The sequence below is a fragment of the Phacochoerus africanus genome, chromosome 11, assembly GCF_016906955.1.
Source record: "Phacochoerus africanus isolate WHEZ1 chromosome 11, ROS_Pafr_v1, whole genome shotgun sequence".
Lineage (NCBI taxonomy): Eukaryota > Metazoa > Chordata > Mammalia > Artiodactyla > Suidae > Phacochoerus > Phacochoerus africanus.
In genome coordinates this window covers 97,224,399-97,237,878 of record NC_062554.1, presented here as the reverse complement: position 1 = coordinate 97,237,878, position 13,480 = coordinate 97,224,399, and the positions used below count along the sequence as shown (strand labels likewise).

Below are 13,480 nucleotides of genomic sequence, written 5' to 3'. Positions count from 1 at the left end.
GTCCCTTTTAAGACACAGGTTAGTTACGTCCTGAACTAAGAAACAGAATACTTCACTCACCTTGGTCCACTGTATCTCCTTTCATTTCTCTTCATAATGAAGGGCTACACAAGTTTTAGAAAGAGACATTTTTAAGGCCTGCGAAGCCTCATTTTCCCATTCACTGCAGCTTTTCCTTACTGCTCAAATGATGTATTAGCACAATAATCTAGCTCACTAACCCTCAGTCATCAATTCAAGATCCCCTGAAGGCAGAAAACTCACATGTGGTACAAATATTAAAGACTGACCATTAAACAGTCCTTCAATGCTCCTCTGTGCATCCTCTCATTTGATCTCTATAATATAATACTGGGATTCAGGATTAACTTAGTATTACCTTTGTGCTACAGATAGAGAAATTGAGACGTGGTGTTAATTCTGCTCTACTTTATGTTGACTGATTTTCCCTTTGGCATCATTGCTAGAATATGCGTCCAGCCACAACTGGAACAGGTAAATTAATCCTTGCTAAGACACCAAGGTTCCAGTCATGGACAGGCAGCAAAGTACAGCAGGTAAGGGAAGATGCTTGGGATCAAATTTTGTGCCTAAAAAAACTTAGAAAAGACCTTCGTACCCAAAACTTAAACCTTCCTCATCTCTAAAACATGGATAATACTTATCCTGAGGGACTGACCTGAAAGTTGATGGAATAAAAAAAAAAAAATGCCAAGTATTAATTCACAGTGCCGGCTTTCAGGAACACAAAAATCTTAGAAAGCAATATTATAATAATGGAAAGATCACTTTGAGTACTTAAGCATGTCCAGACATTCTGTAGGTAGAGACATCAAAAGTAACTCAAGCCAACTGTGAACACCTATAGAAGAAGAGCAAAGTGACAAATGGAAATAAACACATAGCCCTACCACTCATCTCCTGTTACAAACGACAAGGGTGGTTTTTCCACCTGCACTGATACCAATGAGATCTTAGATCAGCTGGCATTTGCCATCCTAACCCCATTCATGCAGTCATCTTGAAAATCAAAGAACTGCTGTGATGGCAGCTGCCAGCGATTTTCAGATCTTCAGGAGACCTGAGATGCCTCTGTTAAGGGCTGACCAGGCACACGCTTTGTAGCAATGGTCTGTCAGTGGCTTGTTGTCTTATAAAATTATTTATTTATTTATTTTTTGACAGGGACTTTTTTCAATTCAAATTTCTGCCCGCTTCTAAACAACAAATACGAATGGCAGGGGAATATCAACAGAGTAGGGCTGTAAACCACCCTATCCACCAAAAGAATTAGTAAGTGAAAAATGCTAAATTGCCAAAAGCAAGAGCTATTTGCTATTTTTGGGTTTCCTTTTCCTTGATACATCTATAACATCTTTCTACCATAGGCACATACACTTATTAAATCTAATAACACGTGGTAAAACTGTGTGGATTTCCTAGATACTAACCTCTACTGAAAAAAAAAGAAAAAAGAAAAAAAGTAAGAAGTAAAAGAAAGACACAAGCAAAAGAGAACCAAATGTTGCGGTGTCCAAAGAAAATACACTGATGAACCGGAGTCTTGTTTCTTGTTACTACCAAGTAAAGAACAACTCCAGTCTGTACATCTCAAAATGTGAACATTACAAATATGCATTTATTACATTTCTGAATCATGTCATTCCTTCTTGAGACTGGAATATATAATTTGGAACATTGTTCCAACTGCATCTCCAATAAATTAAAAGTGTATCTGTCCTATATCCCAGCCATCTGCTTTAATTCTCAAGGCTGTTTCATATTTCAAAAGTTACTTTGTAAGACATTGTTTTTCCTCTTGATCCCTTCCTCACCTGCCTCTGTCAGAACATTCACCCATCAATCACGGCCTTTCTCATCTCTTTCATCTCGGCCATTTGGTCTTCTCTCTCTGATATGCTCAAATCTCCCCTCTGGTAATACTTATTTAGTTGTCCGTACAACCTTCCCCACCCCCCAGGAGCCTTTTTCTAAGAATTGCCTTTTCCTCTATCCATGGTACTAGCAACCGGCCTGTTGGAAAGCAATACTTCTGCTGAGATTGGACCAGGATGGGTATGAAAAGTGATCCAAGCTCAGACAACCCAAGTCCTTTTTCCAAATCTCATCTCCTAGTCACAAATGAATGGGCTCTAGATGGCCATCTGGCCCATACTCAGATGATCAACATATGATTTCTAGGAGGCTGTCTTTTAGATTGAGATTCTAGTCTCATGCTGGTTCAAAGATTCAACAGGGAAAAAAATGTAAACCCTCACAGTCATTCAGCAACATGAGGACCAGGAAGCAGATAAAGCCAATCTGCAGGGAAAGAGAAGAATGAGGAGTCAAAGAAAATCAGAGGCTAGAGCAAGAGATGATCCTGAAAACAACTCCATCCCTTTCTGCAGTTGGCACATCCTTCACCTTGACTCCCACAACTGATCATCCAGCTCCACCACTACTGAAAAATATTTCCCTTTTTGGTGTAAGATAGTCCTCCAGTTTTCTACTGCCTGCAATCCCAAATGGGATTCCTCTGAACTTACTATCTCTCTTCAGTTCCTCACATTGCCAAGTTCCTAGAAAGAACAATCTGCCCTTGCTGCCTTCATATTCTGACCTGCTACCAACTCTTCCAGGCACTGAAACCATGCATGCATCGAAAACACTTTACTAAAACTGCTGGTGTATCAGCAATGGCCTTCTGACTTCCTTAAAGGTCTCACCTTGTCTGACCTAAGCAAAATCAAACTTAGATTAAGACTCCTTTTGAAACACAGTGACTGACATAATAGATAACTCAATAGTTATTTGCTAAATGAATGAATGGATCCGTACTGAATTTGCCTCCAAATCCTCTTCAGATATATCTAATGGGCATTTTTTTTTTTTTTTTGGTCTCTTTAGGGCCGGGCTACACCTGAAGCATATGGAGGTTCCCAGGCTAGGGGTCGAATTGGAGCTGTAGCTGCTGGCCTACACAAGAGCCACAGCAATGCTAGATCCAAAACATGTCTGTGAGTGACACCACAGCTCATGGCAACACCGGATCCTTAAACAACTGAGCAAGACCAGGGATCAAATCTGCATCCTCATGGATGCCAATCAGATTCGTTTTTGCTGAGCCACAACGGGAACTCCAAATGCCATTTTGAGTAGTCATCGACAGAGACACTACAAACTCAACAGTAAGCATATTACCTTCACTTCAACACCAATTTGCTATTCCTTCTGTGTTCTTTAGGAAATTCAGTATAACATGAGCTACCTGATAAAGAATTTGGAGTCATCTCCAACACCTCTCTTTCAGATTCCCCCAATCTCATTACCATGAGCCCCTGAAAACTGACCTCTACATTACGTTTTATCCCTGCTTTGCCTTCCCACCACCATCATCCTTTTTAGACCTTTGGCATCTCTTACTCTGGGAGGCTGCAATAGTCTCTGAAATGCTCTCATTGTCCCCACCTCAAATACTGGTCCTCTTAGATTCATCTTCTACATGCTATGATTCAAAACCCATTACTTTTATTTTTAATTTAAAATTCTTCTCAGAAAATTAAATATAGAACTACCACATGACCTAGGAATCCCACTCTTGGGCATACATACAGACAAAACTTTCCTTAAAAAAGATACATGCACCTGTACATTCACTGAAAAACTATTCACAATAGCCAAACATGGAAAAACCTAAATGTCCATCCACAGAAGAGTAGATTAAGAAAATGACATATATATACACAATGGAATACTACCCAGCCACAAAAAGAACAAAATAATGCCACTTGCAGCAACATGGATGGAACTAGAGTTTCTCATACTAAGCGAAGTAAGTCAGAAAGAGAAAGCCAAATACCATATGACATCACTTATATCTGGAATCTAATGTACGGCACAAATGAACTTTTCCACAGAAAAGAAATTCATGGACTTGGAGAACAGACTTGTGGTTGCCACGGGGGGAGAGGGAAGGAGTGGGTTGGGCTGGGAATCTGGGGTTAATAGATGTAAACTATTGCATTTGCAATGAGATCCTGCTGCTTAGCACTGAGAAATATGTTTAGTCACCTGAGATGGAGCATAATGGAGAATAATGTGATAAAAAGAATGTATGTATGTATGTGTGACTGGGTCACTTTGCCTTATAGTAAAAAATCGACAGAATACTATAAACCAACTATAATGGAAAAAATAAAAATCATTAGAATTTAAAAAATAAAAAAATAAAATTCTTAGGATAAACATCAAATCCGTTTGAGTACACTGAGCTGGGCTACCACAGATGTCCACATGCTGTGGATACCATCCAACTACCCTCTGGGTCATGTAGGAAGCAAAATTTGTACATCTTAGACTCAAACTCACGGTCCAGTCCCACTAACATCTCTCCCCACACAGGGGTCCTATGCCTGACATGAAACAGCCTTTGCGTATTTCCTCATCATGCTATGTGCTTTTCCTTGGTCATGCTTGGTTGGATTCCACTGCTTCACAGCCAGCCTGGAGTTGTGACTGCCTTCCTTGGGGATTCTCTTTCTCAATGCAGATTCTCAGCATGCAGTTTGGGGCACTACATAATTTGCACTGAATAATAATCACATTGATCACTGAATTAAATCAAACTTGATTTTAAACAGCTTTGAAGCAGGAGACATGAAAAGAAACAGCATGAATTAAAACTTTTTTTTTTTTTAAATAAGAGGTACTATGTACTGAGAGATCTAAATTATCCTCGGTGTACTACCTACAGGCCTAGAACATACAAGTTATTTCATTTCTTATAATCTAATGGGAGAAATTTACTAACAGAATTTTTGTTTGTTTGTCTGTTTTTTTGCCTTTTCTAGGGCCACTTCCGCAGCATATGGAGGTTCCCAGGTTAGAGGTCTAATCAGAGTTGTAGCCGATGCAACACGGGATCCAAGCCTTGTCTGCAACCTACACCACAGCTCACGGCTACGCTGGATCCTTAACCCACTGGGCAATGCCAGGAATCGAACCCACAACCTCATGGTTCCTAGTCGGATTCATTAACCACTGAGCCACGACGGGAACTCTACTAACATAATTTCTTTGCTGATTATTAGCATTTAAGCTTTTAATAAAGTGTTATACTAACATTTCTTATCCAATGAGTCATTTTCCCAGGGTTTTATTTAAAAAAAAAAAAAGAATGTTTAACTGCTTCTATTTTTTGAGATCTAACAATTTTATTGGCTTTGATGTCTAAGGTGAATTTCCATATATGGATATTTAGGTCTCTAAACATGCTGTTTCCCTTTAAATATGTCAGGAAACAGCATTTCCAGGATAACCAAGCTCACATGGAAAATGGGGGGGGGAAGGAAATAAAATAAACTGCCACCATTAGCATCTTTAATGTAATTTCACACCTTGTAAATCTGAAGGTTCTTTTGTCTGCCCCACTTACATCCACTCTGCAGTGTCTTCACCACAAAGCCTCTTGATTACTTTTTTTTAAAACACATTTTCCCAATGTGTCTAAGCCCATTTATTTTCCTGAGCCATTCCTTCTCTGACCCTCGAAATAAAACATCATTAAAGTCTAACCACCCCTTCCTACAGACTGACAGTATGTACCTTGGAGAGAAAACAATCTCGTTAGTTCTTTTCCCTCTTTCCCCAATTATCCCCACAGTATGTGGGCAAATATCAAAAGGAACCAGAGTCTAGACCATGTGACAATTTTGGCCAAAGTATTGATTATGTATTACACATTTATCAGTGCATCCAAATCCCTCAACAGTTTCCATAGTGAGAGAAAAACCTAGTAGTGGAGGAAGTCCCCAGAAAAGGTAAGTGAAGATTCAAATGAGAAAAACCCACAACTGAAGTCTGGTCATGATACAGTCAGTTTCCTCAGTCCCTATCTTGCCACACAGCAAAGCATTGGAATGGAAGGTATTTTACAAATTTATTAAAGTGAAAGTACATTTTCAGAGCAAGGGCTCACACACACGCACGTTAAAAAAAGAGGGCGTGACTCACTCTGCAATAGTCTTTATACCCCATAATGTGACCTGAGTGGAGACCCAGTTTGATCTTCTGATTGGTCTTGGGCAGGATACCTTATTTGCATGGGGAACAGGTTATATGGTGGCTGGTGAGGAATGAGAGACATTTCTTCTCTAGCAGGGCGAGTGCTGCCCAGGCTAGTCAAGGTGGGGGAAGGGGCATTACAATGAGACATGAACAGAGGCTTTTGAGTTTAATCTCCTTCAAGGAGACTTGAAGCCCCTAACAGCCATATATGCATTCTGATGGAAAACAAAACAAAAAAAGTGTTCCCCATTGATTTGATGTTTTATACAAATAATAATAAATTATGACTAACAGTAATTGTGTGTGCACAAGAGAGTAAGAAAGAATTAGCAATTAAGTATTTGAATAAAAGAATACAGTAATTATTTTTCATAATTTGCCAGGAAACTACCATAATACATTTTAATTACTCAAGGGAAAGAACTTCTGATAAATAGTAAGATTATCCCCAAACCTGAATCGTCTAAAATGGGCGACACCATTACTTTCCACTACCATCATTTCTAGCTTAAATTGTTCTTCCACTTATGATACAGAATTTAAATTATATCCTAATTTTTTTAATTCAGCAGAAGCATATGGTTAAAAAAAAGCAGAAGCAAATGTTAAAATAACATTTAGCCAGAAATATTCCACATTCGTATTCAAAGAGAACTTTAACTATTGCTTCATATATAACAGTCTGATTCTGAATTATTGAAATTAACTGTAAAAGCGTGCCAGTTTGTTGAGGCCACAATGTCAATCTTTTTCTTGTTTATCATCTGTTTAGAATCCATATAAATGGCAAATTTTAAAGGAGCAATAGAACAGAATTACCACAAATTACATAGAGCCTACAAGAAAAACCTATAAAATTTTTAAACCTGCTCACATTTATCCTTCATTCCTAAAACGTTTCACCAAATATTTCATACAAATTTCGAAGTATCCCCCATCTAAATGGCAAAAATAAAAGTGCTTAGTATGCAAAGACCTTTTAACAGGCACCAAACACTTCAAATGCAATAGTCTCTTCTCTGTTTTGCTTAGAAGATGGCAAACCTAGCTTTAGAATCACATTTATTTCCTTTGTCACTCATCAATTATGTTAGTAACTTATCTCACAGAACCTGAACATTTTGAATACCTCATCTGATTCTCTTGACAAATTATTCTTATATGCTGGTGTTATAAACATATTCTGAATGAGATTTAATCCCTACAAACAGTTGTGGATTGGCATAGATCACAAAGCATGCACCTTTGTTAATAAACTTACCTTACTGAGGTTCTACCCTAGCAAACCACTTAAAGAGGTTTTAAAAAATACATGTGTGTATATCTACAGGTAGATAGATATACAGAGATAGATACATAAAGATATAGATACATAAAATACATAAAATAATGTATAAAGATATAGATTAAAGAAGATATAGATTAGTAAAAGATATAGATACATAAAAATTAAATACTACAATAAATAAACTAGACAAATTATATAATTATGCAATGTTAATATAATTTTGACAAATTATATAATTATGCAATGTTAATATAATTTGGACCTCAAGGCAAACACAGTAAATACAGTACTTTTCACAAAGTGCCACCATTTTTATCTCAATTGACAATAAAGTCAATCACCTCTTCCCTTCAAATCTGTAAACAATACGACACCATCATTTCCATGTTTCGTGAAACATGGAAAAACAGGAGAAAACATGAAACCTATATAAGCTACATGGTTGGCCATCTCAGGGCAGTGCCAAGTTTACTGGAAAGCAACTATATGAAAGGCTAGGAAACAGCTGCCATACTACAGGCATAAATAAAATAGTTCACGAAAAGAAGGACTGGCTGACACAGTGGGAAATGGTGCCTGATGCATATGATATTCCTTCAGTAAAGGTGGAATAGATGGAACAGAACAGAGGTACTTCCCTGTGGTAAGCAGCTTACACGCTTCTTAAAATACTAGGACAGCAGCTCTTTTACTACAAATGATGGAAGGTTGTTACTTTAACAACATGTTACTCTTTAGAAATACTGAAACAAATTCTGCTTTTTTTCCACCAAACTTCTAAGTATGCTCATGCCAGAACTGATTATGTCTATAGATGTAAAACACTTAAAGAAATCAACAAACTGGACAATGTGCCTAAATTACATTTCATATTAACCATTGGAATCTCCACTGAAGACACATAGTAAGTACAAGATGTGAATTCAGAACAGATTGCTTTCTTGGATATTTGCATCTCTACTGAAAAATAAGAACATAAATTTCTATGCATGTGTTGTATATATACTGATGCTCCAGAGGACACATTAATTAAATAATATAGTTTGCTATTGGCACAAGTTTTGTACTATTTTTAAAATTCCTAAATGCATTGTTATTTCTTATGAATATATACTTCAAAATGTAAATAGTAAATTTGAATACATAATTTGCAAGTGTTATTTATGTTTTTGCAAAACCTCACCATGCACAAACCCTAGAAGGAAAAACATTTTATGATTTTACAAATGTTACAGAAATACTGGGAAAGTGTCTATGATGTAAGCTTTCTTTGAAGAGAGTTCTACCTATTTTCAAAATGAACAACTTGCTATCAGTTCTAATTTTATATATATTTATTAAATAAAATCGGTAAAATCCATAAGAAAATAATAAAGGCACATTTCCTTTCATAAGCTGTAATAAGCTTAGATTCTTGTACCTTTCCAAAAATGTTTTTTTAGACTAAACCCATTTTAGTCTGCCTTACACTCATTCTAATGCCAGTGAAAACAGCTACATATATCCATATATGTGGATCACCCCCACAAGGGGAGAGCATGAACAGTCCACATATGTGGATATTAGACATTAATAAATTAAACATTATAATATCATGTTACTACTCCTCTGGAAAAAAATATATCTACTGTTGCCTATTTTAAACATACACTGGAATAAATACTGTCATGTGGTTAAGCTGATGAAAGCATATCAAAGATTTGAGAAGGGGGTTTATTAATGTTCACTGCTTTTATCATAAGGCACATTTCCTTCTATATGTAGTAAATGCACAGAAATTGCTAAGACCAAATGGGAATAGTATCACTTCTATCACACGAAAAAGATATTCACTCTTATGTTACAACATAGAGAAATTTATTTTCTATAGCCGTTAAATATAAATGCGTCTAATAGATAAAAGATTTATATCCTAAGTAGTTAAAACACAAACTACTACTATTTTATGAGATGTTATATTTATTTCCTGTAGATACCTGTAATTCTTACCAATATATTTACTTCGTTACATAGTTTATATTCAAAACCCTACCTATCACTGGGCTCTCAGCCAATTATTCTAGACTGACTAGCATTTTAATAATGACTGAGATAAAAGTTTAACATGAACTGTAGTTATAACTATGTGTTCTTTGAAAAAACTTGATTTGTAAATAAATTCTAAAATTAGGACTGACAGCTTTAAATTAACATTACAATACTGGCTACCATACATATTATCCTGAGTTTTAAAATAGAAGTGTTTTCACATATGTGCCAAGAAATTATTTCTAGAACAAGGGAGAACTCCCTTTTAGAAAACTACATTTTAAACTATCAATATAACATGTGCATACTATAGCATGAAAATGAGATTTTTTTCCTGTTTATATACAAACAAATACGCCATAGGTGGCTGCTACCATATGGCATATTTATGTTTCACACCTTATTGAAACAAGCATTTCCAAAAGAAAAACCTAATCTAGCAAAAAAAATTCTACCCAAATTCCTTTCTTTGTCTGAAAAAAAAAAGTTATTTTAGTGTTAACTCCTACAACAGTTTAACTATTTTAGTTCAGAATATATGAGTACCTATGTTAAACTGGAGAAAAATTTTTTAAATATTTAGAATAGATTATTTATGTTTTATTACAGTACTTAAGCCCTAAATGTTACTGTAAATACTCTTAAAAAATAAACAAACAAAAAACTTTGCATTACTAATTCTAATTCAGGTACCATTCCAATGAGAGCTGGTAGAAACAGAATTTTATACTGTGCTGGCATATTCTTCCTCTTCTGATGATTAAACCTGTATCCATTTTTCCAGGAAAAATAAAAATATCAAAAAATCAAAATAATTTACTAATGATGTCCAGAGAAATGCTTAAAGAGAAGCACAATAATTCACCTTTAGTGACAATACAATCTTTGTACCGAGTTTTTTAATGAACTGAGAATTTCTCCCAAAGATTTGAGATTTATCTGTGATAAATTCTCCATATGAACTCAAATGGCACCACATCTTGATAAAATTAACACTTTTTTTCATTTCAAAAAGCTTATTCATAAATTTAACATGAAGTAGTACATCAACTATCATATCTCCTCTCCTCAGAGATGAGGTTACTAACTTCTCAAATAAAATACTAAAAATGCAGTAGTCTTACAACAATATTGCTAACATTTCCTACAAGAGACTAACTTAGCTCTACAAAATCTTTTATTAAGCTTTTACAAAATAATATTTCATATTATTTGCAAACATCTTAAATTTTCATTGGTAAAAAATTTCCAATCTTTTCAAAGAGAAGAAATTGTGGCTTCCTAATTCCTATTTTCACCCAGTATTTACTTTCTTTCTTGTCTTTAGCAAATTTCTGACCATGAAAATTGAGCTATTTTAAATTTAAGAAAGCATTTATTGCAGATGTCCTTCTTACAACTAGGATTTTTACATTAATAATTTACCATGGTCTGTTCAGGAATAAAAGGTTGTATTTTGTTGTATCTTTAAAAAGTCATAGTTATTCCCAATGGTGTGATGATGTGTTCCCTCCAAATGATAGAAATATTGATAAATTGTCAGTTAAAAAAAAATTTTTTTAATGTGTAAACTGAACACACTGACTCCTTTTTAACGAGCCACTTCTTTGACACAAAATGCAAGCAACTCATTGAGTTCTTGCTTTACAGGCCAAGCTACAAAAAGATGTGAAAAATAAATAAAAGTGTAATTTCCTAATTAGAGTGAATAATTTTGAAGCATCTCTAGTGTAATTCTTACTCTTTCCATGTTTCAAAATATCTGCTTAGAACATCCTGCCAATTAAAGAAAGATCTACAGATGGCATTTACCCTTTTGCTTCATAACAAAAATGATCTGCAATCTTTTTATGGAAGATTATCTAAAAAAGGAACATGCCTGTAAATCAATGACAAAAAATATGAGACACTCCCCTTCTCAGGGTTAGAACTTGCACCCTTCAGATTCTTGGACTGACACCCAATGTAGTAAGTACTAAGCTGATCTTAAATAATAGCTGCGGGGTTTCAACTGGTAAAGATGTAAGGTTAGTACCACCCAAAATTCCAGCATTCAGCACTCAGCCAACAAAGGACAGCAAATAATTCCCAACAGCAAAAATACGGGAATGCTACCTTGGGCTTTGTTTTTGTTATGTAAAATGCATTAAAGTGACTCACCCATTTACAATTACCTACTCTTAAAAGCTTTAAAGTAGCTTCAAGAATCAAAATACATGCTTTCCCAGAATGCCTGATAGACTAGTCAGCGCATTTAAAAAATATATGTACATATATATTTTATGTGCCACTCTTTTTCCAGCCTAGAAGAGAATTATTATTTTTCATTCCCTTCCTGCCATGTGACTCTATAGCTACCTTTAAACACTCTATTTTCAGAACAGCAGTGAGGTTTTTTTCTTTTTTTTTTTAAAGCTATTTTAGAAATGTTAAAAATAAGAGAAAATTGCAGGAGACTCTAGAAATGCTCAGTCCCTCCCCCAAAGAATTGGTTCTATTCATTCTAAGAACAGGACCCGCGTGTCTGCTGGCACTTAGATGTTTCAAAGAGAGGGTGAAGGAAGTTGGATGGCAGGGTCCCAGCACCTGCGAGCCCCTGGGGTGGACAGCATCTCTGTCGAAGAGCAAGCACGCTTCTGATCAGAAAGGCTGTCAAGCACGCCCAGTAATTTGGGATCCAAAGGAGTTTGGATACCATAGCAATTAGAGAGCAAGCCAGAGGCCAAGTGCAGAAGTCCACGCTCCCTTGGCAAGGCTGCAATTACCTATTTGCAAAATACCCAATCAAAACACAACTTTTTATTGGACTGGGTTTGATAAGAGTGGGTATGTGGCTGGAAACTTTTTCCCACAGTACAGCTAAACTCTTTAACCAAGAAATCCTTTTAGAAATGGGCTGAGGAGCCTTGAGGCGTCGGTAGATATTTTCCTGGACAACCTGGCCCAGCCGAGGCTCCCCAAGACGCCCAGTTCCGTGCGCATTCCAGCGGCGAACCAGGCGCACCTCCCGCTTGGCCTCTGGGATCCAAGCCTAACTCACTTCCCACCCCCACGAGCAGAAAAGCCCCAAAACTCCAGAATCGAGCCCGCACCCTGCTTCCACAGCACCCCTCAGCCAGCACTCCCCGCCCTGCCTGGTTCGGGGCCGGCGACTTACGTGACGGCCGACGGGAACGGCTCCTGTGATGAGGGACCGATCAGCAAAGATTGGAAAAGTGTCAGAGTCAAGGCCAGCAGGCAGCCAGCAGCCATCTTCGCGATCGAAGATCAATCTAGCCTCCCTCCCCAGCCAGGGGAAGGACCAGTGCTAGAAACCGCCGAAGGAGGAGAAGGAGCACGGTCCGCCCGGACCACAGACGTCTGAGGGCTGGCACGCCTGGGCCGGAGCCGGCAGCCGGGAGCCTGGGCGCGGGCTCACGTGGAGGGGAGGAGGGGGAGAAGCAGGGGCCAAGCCCCGCGCAGGGGAAGGGATGGTGGCGGGCGGACCCACTAGCGTGCGTCGGCTGTTCCCCACCGCGGCTGCCTGGCCTCCGCCGCCATCAAGGGCGACTTTGGAAACAGACCTGGGCGAGCCCGCCAGCGCTCGCGCGCTCTCGCTCCCTCCCCGTTTCCTCCCTGATTTATTCTCCCGATAGCTGTGGAGAAGGCGGGGGAGGAGACGAGGGCGGAGAAGGGGTGACGGCACCGGGGAGGGGGTGGGGGTGGCTGCAGGAAAGGGGGATAGCAGGCGGAGAGACTTGTGGCTGAGAGAGGCTCCGTCTGGCTTCTCCCGGCAAGTCAGAGGGAGGTGGCGGGGGGTGGGCAGCTGGAGGGCTGGGCGTCAGAGCAGTCAGGCGGAGACGGGCCCAGAGCAGCCCTCCATACAAGGCAGAAAGGAACTCCCAAAGTCGGTGCCGGCTTGCTCTCGCCACCAGGCGTGCAGAGGGGGAGTACAGCTGGCCCGCCGGGCTCCCAGGGGACAGCTGCCACCCGGCGGGTATCCACAGGCTGCAAAGGCCCCTGAGGATCACTTGGCTTGCGTGTTCGGGGGTTATTTTTGCATAGGCGAGGAATGTTCCCCAAGCCCTTCTCCCAGGCGCAGAATCCGCAGCCTGC

At 38.5% G+C, this 13,480-nt stretch overlaps 1 protein-coding gene across 4 annotated transcripts in view; it reads right to left on the bottom strand.

Annotated features, from left to right (window-relative positions):
• CACNA2D1 (calcium voltage-gated channel auxiliary subunit alpha2delta 1) overlaps nt 1-13,164 on the bottom strand; it is a 482,485-nt gene extending 469,321 nt beyond the window's left edge. For 2 of the 4 annotated variants that reach the window (XM_047752037.1, XM_047752038.1), the window contains exon 1: nt 12,543-13,076. In XM_047752037.1, the coding sequence (XP_047607993.1) occupies nt 12,543-12,637 (95 nt within the window). In that variant the 5' untranslated portion in view covers nt 12,638-13,076. Of the gene's footprint in view, nt 1-12,542 lie in introns of all 4 variants that reach the window. The other 2 variants (XM_047752036.1, XM_047752039.1) reach the window with 2 other exon arrangements.
• Nucleotides 13,165-13,480: the final 316 nt, after the last annotated feature.